A 15,762-nucleotide genomic window follows, 5' to 3' on the forward strand; every position below is an offset into this window, starting at 1 on the left:
ATGTCATTAGTGGGAGGAGAATTAAATGAGATGCTCAACTTTGGAAAACAGGAACAACATTATGACCTCGACACTGTAACAAAGATGAAAGTGCACTTATTTCATACTCTGAATTGCACTAGTGCAATGAGTGAACACTGTGCAAGGAAGTTTAAACTCTTGAGAAGCTGTGTTGTATTCTGTGGAAACATGGTGTGAAGTATGTTTCTCAACCACCATCTAAGATTAGGAGCCTCTTATGGTCTAAAGCTCATTTTGTAGACCCTAAGTCTTGCAATATTTCCATTTTGAAGATGCTAACCAATTGTTTGAGACTGGATGGAAAGGGGTGTGGTAAGATATTTAACTTCATTGTGAGTATAAAACCTTTTGAAATTAGTCGCTGTGAAATGGGGACCTTTGTAAGTCACGAGCGCAGGGAGCATCCTCTCCCATACGTGGCACCTCTTTTCGTAAGTTTAAGAGCTTTTATGATTTTTTATTTACATTTAAATAATAATAGTTCATTTCAAGCACATTGGCTAAGATTATATAAGAGCAAGGAAAAACTAAATTATAGCCACATAATACCAACTAAGCCATAACATGACTGATATATAACTGATGAAACAACATAGACTCGTCCATTGGCATTTGCATTCTCATTCGCATTCCTTTACTGATTTCATTCTGATTGATGTTCATTGTGAATTAATGTAAGCGTACATTGAAAACATAATTTGAAAGCAAAATGTTATTCCAAGTTGTGTGTATTGTTTATGCAATCCCAGTCACAACTTAATTTCAAAAATATTGTGAGGCAAGTGGCATATGTTAAAGACAAGGTCTTTGTGGGAGAGTTTTGAGTCAGCTTCACTGACATTTAACCATACTGTACATCTGACAAAGCAGTCTCCAATTTTCTGCATTATGTTAAAGAAATTAAATGATAGGCAAAATGGTCAAGTATTTTCAATTATTTTATTCAAATCCCACAAGCCAAAATCTCACAGACCTTTGGCTTGGAGGAGAACCATTTTATGAAAAACATTTATTATCTTGAATTATGAAATATTGCAATGTTTTATCTCACTAGCATTTCATATGAAAGAAAATTTTCTTGATAACAATTTATGAACCAAAGACAGAGCATGATTGCATTCCAGCTTCATGTAGGATTTAAATTTTATAGCTAAATAAAAGTAACCATGATCTCCCACCACATACAATATTTAAGTGTGAGAAGTAAAATTTAAAAAAATAATTTTTAATTTTTTTATTGAATTAGACATAGGTGCTACCTTGTTGTCTACTAGGGTGCACAACAAATGGGAAGTGAGAGGAGAAATCAGTGGTGATTAACCACATGGACATCAAGACAAGGCCCGCAAAGTCTGTGCACACTCAGTCCCATGGCTGTGTCAGCCTTGGCTGCAGAGAGAAAGACTGGGCTGGGGCTGCTGGGTGTGCCTGCCAAATAACAATGCGACAGTGTTAACCATACAAGGCCAGCACCAGCTGCTTCATCCTGTCAATTCTCCAGTGGGATTCATGGAGGAGTTGGAGGACCCTATATTACAGGAACGACAGCACCATCACCCGCCACCATTCTTCATCTATTGAAAGGAGCAACACAGCTCAGAAAACTTGAAGCTGGTGATACCAATGAAAAAAAACATGGTGAGTGTCAGGTGATTCTGCAACTGAAAATTTGGTATGTCAATCTGATCTGCTTAAGAAACAAGTTGTGCTTAGTTGCTGTAGCAACATCCTGGGAATTTACTGGGAACATGTCATGCGACTGCTCCAGTTGACTGACAAACTGACAGCAAAGTCACTATTGGCAGTCAAATTCAGAGCCTGTAGTTACTGGGAGACAAGAAAGTGCATGTGTGTAACAAAGATGAGCGGAAGTATGACAGTAAATAGAATATTGGAAATAGTCAGATTGACAGACCATCAATGAAGATGATGTGCCTTACACACTGGCAGTTTTGCTTTAGGTTCAATAAGGAATGAACAGTTTATGGTTGATGATATGATGGAATTTGTGGCCATACAAAAAAATGTGAAATTTATGGACACCAAAGGTGATTGCCAATGCTTCCTTTTCAATCTGTAAATAATGTTGTTGAGCTGGAGTAAGTTGATGACATAAATTTGATTAACCTCTCTGTACCATGCTCTAACTTACAAGAGAACAACTGCAATGATGTGGGGGGTTGAATCTGTTGCCAACACCAACAGCAAGTGGGAATGGTAAGTCACAGGTGCTAATTAGAGGGCCAATTCTAACTTCTGAAAAACCAAATGGCATTTTTATGACCACTGAAAGGAGATGGAGACAGTTTAGTACATGGACTTGGACTTTGGAGGCTGCCTGGGGAATAAATCATACATCGTAATTCACTTTTTCTAAAAATACGTAAGGGTCCTTATGGATTTAGACATGGCCATGTTCTGCATTGTATGTATTCTTTGGTGGACTAAGGCCCTTCACACTGTGGGTATTACATAAGTAAGGAACTGTCCATTGAAAACAGGCACATTTTTAAAAGTTACACAAAAGGCCTCTCTATGCAAGGGCTACAAAAACCAAAAACAGATTGTACAAATTTTCTTCTAGTGTGTGACAAATCAGGATATTGTTGCGATAATTCCGATGATGTGGAATTCATGCAAGTCTTTGTCAAGAGACAACTGAAAATATGCCTCTACTAGGTTGATTTTATAAAAGTTTTCCGTACTGAAAGTTTAGAAAAAAGTTGCAAAATGCATATGAAGTGTATCAATGGCAGCACAGGGTAATGACAAGCCGATGGAATGCTCTTCATGTTGTAATGAAAATCTAAGGACAGAGTATGTGTCAAGACCACAAATGCTCTTGACTGAATGGTTTGCCACAACCAAAACTGACAACATCTGCGATATGTGATTATGAGTGATTGTCAGTTGCACATGGCCGGAGTGGCTCCTGATAGTGGCCGAAAACCCACAAAGTTGTCTGCACTTTCCTGAATGAAGGAGTACCCACTATAAAGTACATAAACTGGTTAATGACTGAGAATGATGTGATGATATCAAAAAGAAGTCACTAGAATGTTTTGCACTGTTGCATGTAACAACTTTTTATATGACATCAGGAAATGATGACTGAATGAAATGTTATTGAGTTCAGTTGTGGGGACTGGTACCTTGTGCCCGTGATGCAACAGCTTACATCTGAAATATGACCTCCATATAAACACTTATACAGTCTGGAATGTGAGGGGAAACAGTCTGTGCAACTTGGAAACAAAATGTATCGCTGTGAACGATCTCTGGTACTCACCCAGGTTTGTGGAGAACATGGCTGGATGGCCACTGCTGAATGGAACTTGTTTTCCATTTAAGAGTCTGTTAAGGAAACCTCTCAAAGTCTGTTGCACTGTTTGTGATACTTAAGATGCACATGAAATTTGCAGTACTTCAGCCAGGGAGGGGTCAGAATATCTCAAAGCTTGTATGCTTATCAGGCTCTGAGCAAATCATTACATCATATGTTAAACTTTCGACTACACACGTGTGAATTTAAATTTTCCACTCAACCCCTAAAAATCAACAATCAATGTGTCTGACTTAGTGTCTGCCTTTTGTTGTTCCAAGAATTCTAGCCCTACCACTACCACACATATTAGTTTGGAAAAAGATTAGACAATAAAGACAATATTTCAGGAAACAGTACCATAAATGGATTGGATTATGGGGCTAAATTTTGAACCAAGTAATATAAACATGGATATGTAGACAGTAGAAAGACCTGCTGGTGATCTGGCGCAGCACCATAGGATGTCCAAGCTGAGTGTGGAAAGTGCTTGGAGGGCCGGTGACAAGAGAGGACAATTAGAACCATTACTGATGGATGTGGATGGAACACCTGATGTGATGTGAACCATGGACAGAGTACCCCATGTGAAATGGACCAAAAATGCAGTGCCTAGCATCATCCAGGCGTAAATACTGGACCTTATCCAACCAAAGAGTAAACTCAGGGAGCACCTGAAGAAGACAGTGAGACAGTGAGTCATGCGATCAAAATATCATGTGAGAATGATGCAAACAACTGGCAGAAGACTTGACTAGTCAACATGTCAAATATCACAAGGAAAGACTAAAGAATTACATGAGAAGACTGTGGGGAGGAGATATAATGTAACATCTGGAAGCTGGATAAGCTTCAACAAAGGAAAGGGTGGGTGCTGTGTTCTCTCAGTATCCTGCTGAGATCCAAGAGAGGGATGCAGTACAAGTATTCACCAGGATGAAGCATCAAATCAATTCAGTGTGGCAAACAGACTGAAACACAAAGACAGCCTCATGCTGGTAAGGAAGGGAATGTGCAACATCCACCACTGACTAGATGTGACTCCAGGGAGTTGCTGTTTCTCCATTTTTCTGTAGCAACTTCCTTTTCTAGTCAAGACTGGGACCATACTGAAGGTGCCTCTTGGTCTCTAGCAGAATGCACCAAGAAGAAATCAAAGGCCTGCTAACTAGCCAAGTCTGATCACCTCAACAACACAGTGCAATAGAATGGTCAACCTTAGTGGAAGGCAGTTCGATGAGACCACCTTAAAAGTATTTGTCGAGGGCCTCAATTTCACAGTGACCCCCAGAAATGTGCCCATTGCTGACTTCATCAGTGCAGTCAAGCAAGTGGCCAACACACATCCAGTATGGCCAAAGAAGTCCAATGAGAGACCTGCAGGGCACTCACAAGGAGAAAGCTGCCCAAGTCAAACATCTTAGGTGACAAAAGGCTGGCACTCTGGGAGGATGACAACATTGCGGTTAAGCCAGCAGAAAAGGGGAACTCAACAGTCATCCTACAGATGATAGACTGTGACAGGAACGTGGTGAGAACTGCTGGAGGATCCAGCATGTGGACCAGCAGGGAGTGACCCCACTGGCAAAGGGGACGAAAAGGGCAAGGCTCTACTGAAGGAGATGGGTCTCCCTGAAAAGGTCACACAAAAGTTGTGGTCAAAAGTACCAATACCACCCAGACTGTATGGGCTGCCCAAGATTCACAAGGAGGGGGTACATCTGCAACCAATTGTTAGCAATGCTGGTGCAGCTACCTACCCCACAGTTATGTACATGAAAAAGATACTTTCACCACATGTGGGTAAATGTGTATATCATATTCAGAACTCAGAGGACTTTTTACAGTCACTGAATAATTCACTCGGTATTAATGGGAAAAATTTCGATGGGGCCCTCCTGGACTTGTTCAGGCACACATTGACCTCAACATGTTTCCTATATGGGAGTCAATTTTATGAGCAAACAGAAGGGGCAGGGATGGGTGCCCTCTATCACCAGTAGTGGCCAAGCTATTTAAGGAAAGATTTGAAGAAGTGGCTCTTATGTCGGCCACATATAAACACAAATGTTTTTTTTAGGTATGTGAATGAGACCTTTGTCATATCATCCCATGGCAGGGAGAAGCTCAATGTTTTCCTAGAACATCTGAATTCACACCACCCTAAAATAAAATGCACAATGGAACTGGGGAAGGACTGACTATTCCCACTCCTGGATGCACTAGTCAAGAGGAAGGCAGATGGGACCTTTTGGCTTAGTGTGTACCACAAACCTACTTACTCTGGCTTATCTCTACAAGCTAATAGTTGCCACCAACCAGCACAGATGAACAAAGTGCTCAAAATCCTAGTCTGTTGGGCACAGACCCTTTCAGATCCTGACAGTTCTGGAGTGAAAGCAGAATACTTACAATTGGTATTCTGCAAAAATGAATACTCTTCCATAGATATTCAGGCCTTCCCCATGAACCATGGACCTTGCCGTTGGTGGGGAGGTTTGCGTGCCTCAGCGATACAGATAGCCGTACCGTAGGTGCAACCACAATGGAGGGGTATCTGTTGAGAGGCCAGACAAACGTGTGGTTCCTGAAGAGGGGCAGCAGGCTTTTCAGTAGTTGCAGGGGCAACAGTCTGGATGATTGACTGTTCTGGCCTTGTAACACTAACCAAAATGGCCTTGCTGTGCTGGTACTGCAAACGGCTGAAAGCAAGGGGAAACTACAGCTGTAATTTTTCCCGAGGGCATGCAGCTTTACTGTGTGGTTAAATGATGATGGTGTCCTCTTGGGTAAAATATTTCGGAGGTAAAATAATCCCCCATTCAGATCTCCAGGTGGGGACTACTCAAGAGGATGTCGTTATCACGAGAAAGAAAACTGGCGTTCTACGGATCGGAGCGTGGAATGTCAGATCCCTTAATCGGGCAGGTAGGTTAGAAAATTTGAAAAGGGAAATGAATAAGTTAAAGTTAGATATAGTAGGAATTAGTGAAGTTTGGTGGCAGGAGGAACAAGACTTCTGTTCAGGTGACTACAGGGTTATAAGCACAAAATCAAACAGGGGTAATGCAGGAGTAGGTTTAATAATGAATAGGAAAATAGGAATGCGGGTAAGCTACTACAAACAACATAGTGAACACATTATTGTGGCCAAGATAGATATGAAGCCCACGTCTACCACAGTAGCACAAGTTTATATGCCCACTAGCTCTGCAGATGACGAAGAAATTGAAGAAATGTATGATGAAATAAAAGAAATTATTCAGATAGTGAAGGGAGACGAAAATTTAATAGTCAAGGGTGACTGGAATTTGGCAGTAGGAAAAGGGAGAGAAGGAAACGTAGTACGTGAATATGGATTGGGGCTAAGAAATGAAAGAGGAAGCCGTCTGGTAGAATTTTGCACAGAGCACAACTTAATCATAGCTAACACTTGGTTCAAGAATCATAAAAGAAGATTGTATACATGGAAGAAGCCTGGAGATACTGACAGGTTTCAGATAGATTATATAATGGTAAGACAGAGATTTAGGAACCAGGTTTTAAATTGTAAGACATTTCCAGGGGCAGATGTGGACTCTGACCACAATCTATTGGTTATGAACTGTAGATTAAAACTGAAGAAACTGCAAAAAGCCGGGAATTTAAGGAGATGGGACCTGGATAAACTGACTAAACCAGAGGTTGTACAGAGTTTCAGGGAGAGCATAAGGGAACAATTGACAGGAATGGGGGAAAGAAATACAGTAGAAGAAGAATGGGTAGCTTTGAGGGCTGAAGTAATGAAGGCAGCAGAGGATCAAGTAGGTAAAAAGACAAGGGCTAGTAGAAATCCTTGGGTAACAGAGGAAATATTGAATTTAATTGATGAAAGGAGAAAATGTAAAAATGCAGTAAATGAAGCAGGCAAAAAGGAATACAAACGTCTAAAAAATGAGATCGACAGGAAGTGCAAAAGGCTAAGCAGGCATGGCTAGAGGACAAATGTAAGGATGTAGAGGCTTATCTCACTTGGGGTAAGATAGATTCTGCCTACAGTAAAATTAGAGAGACCTTTGGAGAAAAGAGAACCACTTGTATGAATATCAAGAGCTCAGATGGAAACCCAGTTCTAAGCAAAGAAGGGAAAGCAGAAAGGTGGAAGGAGTATATAGAGGGTCTATACAAGGGCGATGTACTTGAGGACAATATTATGGGAATGGAAGAGGATGTAGATGAAGATGAAATGGGAGATACGATACTGTGTGAAGAGATTGATAGAGCACTGAAAGACCTGAGTCGAAACAAGGCCCCGGGAGTAGACAACATTCCATTAGAACTACTGACGGCCTTGGGAGATTCAGTCCTGACAAAACTCTACCATCTGGTGAGTGAGATGTATGAGACAGGCGAAATACCCTCAGACTTCAAGAAGAATATAATAATTCCAATCCCAAAGATGGTTCAAATGGTTCAAATGGCTCTGAGCACTATGGGACTCAACTGCGGTGGTCATAAGTCCCCTAGAACTTAGAACTACTTAAACCTAACTAACCTAAGGACAGCACACAACACCCAGCCATCACGAGGCAGAGAAAATCCCTGACCCCGCCGGGAATCGAACCCGGGAACCCGGGCGTGGGAAGCGAGAACGCTACTGCACGACCACGAGATGCGGGCTATCCCAAAGAAAGCAGGTGCTGACAGATGTGAAAATTACCAAACAATCAGTTTAATAAGTCACGCATGCAAAATACTAACGTGAATTTTTTACAGACGAATGGAAAAACAAGTAGAAGTCGACCTTGGGGAAGATCAGTTTGGATTCCGTAGAAATATTGAAACACGTGAGGCAATACTGACCCTACGACTTATCTTGGAAGCTAGATTAAGGAAAGACAAACCTATGTTTCTAGCGTTTGTAGACTTAGAGAAAGATTTGACACTGTTGACTTGAATAGTCTCTTTCAAATTCTAAAGGTGGCAGGGGTAAAATACAAAAAATTTACAATTTGTACAGAAACCAGTTGTAAGAGTCAAGGGACATGAAAGGGAAGCAATGGTTGGGAAGGGAGTGAGACAGGGTTGTAGCCTCTCCCCGATGTTATTCAATCTGTATATTGAACAAGCAGTGAAGGAAACAAAAGAAAAATTCGGAGTAGGTATTAAAATCCATGAAGAAGAAATAAAAACTTTGAGGTTCGCCAATGACATTGTAATTCTGTCAGAGATAGCAAAGGACTTGGAAGAGCAATTGGACGGAATGGATAGTATCTTGAAAGGAGGATATAAGATGAACATCAACAAAAGCAAAACGAGGATAATGGAATGTAGTTGAATTAAGTCGGGTGATGCTGATGGAATTAGATTAGGAAATGAGACACTTAAAGTAGTAAAGGAGTTTTGCTATTTGGGGAGCAAAATAACTGATGATGATCGAAGTAGAGAGGATATAAAATGTAGACTGGCAATGGCAAGGAAAGTGTTTCTGAAGAAGAGAAATTTGTTAACATCGAGTATAGATTTAAGTGTCAGGAAGACATTTCTTAAAGTATTTGTATGGAGTGCAGCCATGTATGGAAGTGAAATGTGGATGATAAATAGTTTGGACAAGAAGAGAACAGAAGCTTTCGAAATGTGGCGCTACAGAAGAATGCTAAAGATTAGATGAGTAGATCACATAACTAATGAGGAAGTATTGGATAGGATTGGCGAGAAGAGAAATTTGTGGCAAAACTTGACTAGAAGAAGGGATCAGTTGGTTGGACATGTTCTGAGGCATCAAGGGATCACCAATTTAGTATTGGAGGGCAGCGTGGAGGGTAAAAATCGTAGAGGGAGACCAAGAGATCAATACACTAAGCAGATTCAGAAGGATGCAGGTTGCAGTAGGTACTGGGAGATGAAGAAGCTTGCACAGGATAGAGTAGCATGGAGAGCTGCATCAAACCAGTCTCAGGACTGAAGAACACAACAACAACAGATATTCAGTAGAAACTTGTCCCTGACATTCTCCCAAAGTGTCTAGAAGATGGACAAGGAAAGACAAAGAAGGTGGCATACCTGCATATGCTAAACTGATCTCTACCAAAATCAAGAGAATTTTATCAAAGCAGAACATTAAAGGTGGATTTTGCGCAACCACAAAAATTGAGGCACTATTGGGGAATGTAAAGGATGACATGGGGCTATGGAAGACAAATATTTACAGCATAGCATGCCTGTGTTGGATGTCATACACTGGCCAGACCACCAGGATGGTAAACATCAGGTGTGAAGAACACCAGAGGCATACCAAACTCAAGACAGGCAACCACATCAGCAACAGAGCAAAAGCAGAGCACTGTCTGGGTCTCTGTCACTCAATAAACTACAATGACACCAATATTATTGGTGGATAGAACATCTGGCATGGTGCCGATATGAAATAGAGCATCAGACAATGGGCACAGCATCAGAGGATAGTCAAGCAGATGCAGTTGGTGATCAGAACACCAACAGCAAGAAAGGACAACTAGAGCCATTCCTTGCAGGTGCGGACCATGGACAGAGCACCTAATACTGCGTGGACTGAATACGGAGCTTCAGGCAATGGACAGAACACCAGAGGATGACAAAGCCAAGTGCAGATGACTGTTGAAGCATCAGTGGAAAGAGAGGGCAACTAGAGCCAACTCTGGTGGGCGTGAACCACAGATGGAATGCCTAACATGGTGCAGACAGAGTGTCCGACGTGGCTCGGTCCAAAAAACAGAGCAACTAACACAATCCAGGCATAAATGCTAGACAAAATCCACCCAAGAATCAATCTCAGGGAGTACCTGAAGAAGACAGTGAGTCACACCATAGAAATATCAAGCAAAAAAGATGTGAAGAACCAACAGAAGACCTGATTATCCAATATGTCAATGTATTGTTGGGAAAGCCAGAAGAATTACAGTTTATCTTTGCAGAACTTTTTATGGTTCTGGTAGGTGGTGCTTACAAAGTGTGTCAACCTACTGAGTCTCACACATATGTGCTGTCCAATAAGAATACTTTTTCCTTAATGCTATCAAGTTCATTATTACACCAGCGTAGTAACTTTCTTATAAGTATACATTCAAAATTAGCCTTTCTTATAGATAAGCATGAATACCTATCACTCATTGGTGTATTTCCAAAAAAATCCATCAAACATATTTGCAACATTAGTTTGTTCACTCTAATGTCTACGTAATAAACAACATCTTATATAACTTACTCAATCAATGAACAAGGTCATACATTTTTCCAAGGAAAAAAAATCCCTGCTCAGTAATTGGAAGAAACAAAGGTGACATCAGTCTACAGGAAGGCAGCAAAAGCATTTCACGAAACTGCCATCTAATGTCACTGATATCTATCTGTTGTCGAATCTTATACCACAATATTTGGACTTTGAGAAGTAAATTTTACATAACTTTTATTTTTGTATGAAACAGATCTTCCATTTTCCAGTATACAATCAATTGACAGTAGTCTGTGTAAAGTAATTGCTTTGTCTGAGATGTTAGATAAAGCCAGCAGCTGAATAGTATAGGAGAAAAAGCAGAGTTTTTCTCTTAGCATACATAATGTAATCCAGAAGCAATTCCCGTAATTGTTAGTGTACGTAGATTAGCAGTCATTGTAATTTTGTTAGTATACTTTACAAAAGTAGTTTACAATGCCTCAATGCCTGCTCATGTATAATGTGGCTCAGTACACAGCCCTGAAGGCTCTCATTCATGTGTGAATGAATGAATGCATGACTTTTATTCACAACTTTATAGATGAATATACCAGTATTAATTTTATGAAGTTAAACACAGAACTAAATAGTGTTATTATTAATGAAATATGTACATAAGTCAGCACTGAAGTTTATGTATTTTCTAAAGAATATATAGCTTACCAGAACATGCCTTTCCCTTGTCTTGTAACCTCTGCCACAGGTTACACTGCAAGGTGACCACTCTGACCATTCACTCATTAGACAATTCACAGGTTCCTCTGAAAGTTTGTCAGTTGATAAACTGTTTATGCTATCGCTGACACTTGGGAAAGAAGTCAGTCCATATATTGGAGATGAGTCAACTATAAAATTTCCTGCTTCAATACCTCGCAGAGAGTTCTCCGTTGCCTCATTTTCATCTGAACCTGAAATGAAGTGATTTTTTTTTTTGCTTTAAAAGGTTTTGCTTGGATTATTCTAAAATAAACATGTAATTGTTAATACTCAGGTATTCAACTGCTGCACAAATAATACAAGTTTAGAATTATTACATCGATAAGCTTTATAATGTGTATGTCCAAGTAAAAACAATAACTTAAAAAGAAGGAGTGTTGATTTATAAACAAACAAATAATGATAGTGTGAAGTTAAATAAGGTCTGATTGTTCTCACTGAGCATCAGACATTTTTTCATTTTGTAGGTATAATTTTTAGAATGATAGGAAGTACAAAAGCATTCATCAAATAATTGTTTTAGTAGATGCTATGGTCACTGCAACCAGACAATTGATACTAGTCTAAATAAGTAGGTATATAATGATGAAAATTTGACAAATGTGCCAATTGAAGTATTCAAACATAACCCAAAGTATGAAAAATAAGCACAGGCATGCCAAAGAATTGCCTTAGACAGAATATTTGATGTCCACTTTCAAACTTAAATCCTTTCTAAATTACTTCAGTCTGAATCCATTTTTATCTCAAGGAAAGCTGAAGTATACCCTAAGAAAGAAAATTAGAATAAGGGACTTTTACCATCCATAGTCAATATTCATGACACTATGTTATTTATATTATTGAAATATCCTAAACTGTATTAGTAACAAAACAAAGAGCCAACATCACACTTAAAATTGAGATCGCAAATGAAATCACATCAGAAAAAAATTGTTCACAATTTTTAATTAACTCCTCCTCTCAGCTAATACATGGTATTAGCACAGTAAAGATAGAGAAGAGTTACACTACAGATACCAATACAAATGATAAAGAAACTGGAATTAATGGCAATAATTTTTAATGATTTTTTTCTTTCAAATAGTTGACAGAGATATGTACCAAAATAAGCAAATTGATACAGTTGAAATACAATAGCTTTTCTGAAACAGAATTTCCAGACTACAGTGAAGACCTTCTGTTGCAAAGTTTTAGCCACAAATGAAATTTCAAAGTTACTAAGTCATAAAAAATATTGATATATGTAGTAAAATTGTTAATGGTTTGGTGGATCCTTTCTAGATATCTCTTGATAGCTAGTTAACAGTTTGAGACTTTTTCCTTGCACCAAAATCTGCAATAATATTGTGTATCTTACAAAATGTAATCACACAAAGAATTTCTTACTCTTACATCTTTGTGGCGTCTTCTGTCATCGTCCAATGCCATGACGTGCGTGAACGTTTGCAAGTACAGTGCCACGAAACTTCCCCGCTGGACGCCAGAGAAGCTATACACAAGTGACATTTGTTCTGTGATTTACTCTTTGATTGTTGATTTCTGTTCCACGTCCTACTTTTTGATGAAAAGTGTGGATCCAAGTGTTAGATATGGAATAATTTACTGTACTGAACTTTTCTCAAACCTTTGCACTTGTTATTAATTGCAGTGTATTATGGTCTCTTCTGCCTGCAGGGCTTTGTAAATAAATTGTTACATCAAGCTGAGTCAAGGCTAATTTCCTTATTCAGCCTACAAGCACACACAGATGTTAAACCGTCGATTGTGGTAATTCAAACTGGTACCAACAAGGTGGTGACCCTGACATGATCTCCTGCATGCACACTGAGTTTATGAGAAATCCTTGCAAGAAATTGAGATGGTGAATCAACCAGAGCCAACAAATACTTCTGTGGTGCATCTAGCAGTGCAACTACCACCCTTCTGGCCCCACAATCCGTCCCTGTGGTTTCTGCAAGTTGAAGCAAATTTTTTCTACGCAGGTATCATGGTCGATGCCACAAAATTCGTGCTTGTGGTCAGCCAACTATATCACCAGTATGCTGCTGAGGTTCAAGATATCATAATTAGCCCACCAGGAATGAACAGCTATGACCGACTGAAAGCAGAACTAATTCGCAAGAAGAACAAATCCAGCAGGTGATTACCCAAGGGGACATAGGTGACAAAAGCTTTCATAGTACCTATGTCATCTGTGGAGTAAGGTAGATGAAGGTACAGTCCCAGACAATTTACTGCACATGATCTGGAGCAGCCAGTTATCACCACAAGTGAAGGCAATCGTGGTGTTGCAGACTGACACGTCTTTAGATGCAGTGGCCGAATTTGCTGATAAGATCCAAGAGGCAATGACGCTGTCAGTAGTTAGCTCTGCCACTGTGGCGTGTGCCTGCATGGTGACAACTGTTTCTCGCACAGATTATGATGTTCTTGCCAACAAAGTGCACTTGTTATCACAGAAAATCAGCAAGCTGTTAGACTGCCGCGACACGGACAGCAGGAGCCGTCATCGATTCTGTCGTCGCTCATGCAACCGATCATCGACAGCCTTGTCTAAGACAGGGACAGGACAAACAGTCTGTTGGTACCATCTCAAGTTTGGCAAGCAAGCACGTAAGTGTACAATGCCCTGCATCTACCCAAATGGCAGCGGCAATAGTAAGTGTGCGCCTCCTCCGGTTGCTGTCCGACATGCAGGCGTCTTTTTGTGAGTGACCAACGTTCCACCTGGAAGTACTTAGTAGACACTGGTTCTGATTTGTCAATCGTTCCTCGAAACATGCTACATCTCGAGTGACTGTCTATGTCCATTTGCCTTACATCTGCTAATAACTCCTGGATTATGACGTATGGCACGACATGCTTGGAACTCGACCTTGGGTTGTGGCATGCTTTCACATGGGACTTTACCATCACAGACGTCACCGAACCAATCATTGAAGCTGACTTCCTCAGCCACTACAACCTGCTACTTGACATGTGGAACTCTCGCCTGGTCAACAACACCATCAGCCTAACAACTTCCGGATTCCATCAAGACACCATTGTCCATACTGCCAAGGTAATCCAGGTAGTGGATGGCGAGTATGCAGAGCTGCTGTGAGGATTTCCAGCTCTGATGCGACTGTCCAGGGCACCTACGGAGGTAAGACATGAAATCATCAATTATTTTGAGACTACTGATGGATCCCCTACCTCTTGAGACCGCAACATTTGGCCCCAGATTGCCCCCAAATAGCAAAGTCAGAATTTGACTGTATGTTGCACGAAGGTGTAATCCAGCCTTTCAACAGCCCTTGGTCTTCACCATTACATCTAGTGCCAAAGAGGAAGCTGCATAGAGGCCATGCGGTGATTACAGAGCCCTGAATGCCCGGACAATACCTGATTGTTATCCCATACCCTTGTTGCGTGACTACAATTACACATTGAGTGGTTCAGTAGTGTTCACTGTGTTAGATTCTGCAAAAGGCCAACACACAGATATCTGTAGCCGAACGTGGCATTCCGAAGACAGCCATTATCACTCCTTTTGGTTTATTCGAGAGCATGTTCATGACTTTTGGACTGAGGAATGCTGCACAGACATGGCAGCGCTACAGGGTTTACCTTTTGCGTTTGCATACCTGGACGACATTTTGGTTTTTTGTCGTCACCTGAGGAACATTGCCACCATCTAACCAAAATATTCAAGTGATTGGAACACTGCAGAATCGTGCTCAATATCTCAAAATGTGTCTTTGACCAGCCTGAAGTAGACTTTCTCAGACATAGAATTTCTGCAGCAGGATTGCTACCACTACCTGACAAGGTGGAAGCCATTTTGCGCATTCCGAGGTCCGCTACAGCCAGGGAACTATGGCGTTTCCTCGGGATGTTAAATTTTTTCCGCCGCCGTTTTCCACCCTCTGCTGAGCTACAAGAACCTTTAGTTGCGGTGCTAACTGGCCCGAAAGCCAAGGGTAATGTACCCATAACTTGGACTCATAAAATAACTGTCACATTTGAAGTGGCCAAGAAAAGCATCGTCAACGCATGGCTACTGGCACATTCAGATCCTGCTGCCACGTTAGCACTGGTAGTCGACACTAGCCAGACCGCAATCAGCGCTGTGTTGCAACAACAATGTAGTGACATGTGGCAGCCACTCGCATTTTTTTCTCACAAGTTGACAACCTCACAAAGACTTTGGAGCATGCATGACAGAGAACCTCTGGCCATTTACGAATCTGTCAAGTACTTCAGGGTGCAACTAAAAGCGTGTGACTTTGTTATCTTTACAGATCACAAGCCACTAACATATGCATTCCGTCAGAATAGCATGAACTGTTCCCACAGACAACACAACCAGCTCTTGCTTATTTCTCAGTTTACCACTGATATATATCATGTGTCTGGGATTGACAATGTAGTGGCCGATTGTTTGTCCAGAGTCAGCAGCATCGCCAATACAATTGATTATGCCAAC

The 15,762-nt window shown here is 40.7% G+C and overlaps 1 protein-coding gene across 1 annotated transcript in view; it reads right to left on the bottom strand.

The window, feature by feature from the left end:
• Nucleotides 1-15,762, bottom strand: part of LOC124606275 (spondin-1) — a 605,207-nt gene that overhangs the window by 57,551 nt on the left and 531,894 nt on the right. Inside the window, exon 15 of the mRNA XM_047138254.1 lies at nt 11,238-11,482. Coding sequence (XP_046994210.1) covers nt 11,238-11,482 — 245 coding nt within the window. The remainder of the gene's footprint in view (nt 1-11,237; nt 11,483-15,762) is intronic.

This window comes from Schistocerca americana, chromosome 3 (genome assembly GCF_021461395.2).
Source record: "Schistocerca americana isolate TAMUIC-IGC-003095 chromosome 3, iqSchAmer2.1, whole genome shotgun sequence".
NCBI classification, from domain to species: domain Eukaryota; kingdom Metazoa; phylum Arthropoda; class Insecta; order Orthoptera; family Acrididae; genus Schistocerca; species Schistocerca americana.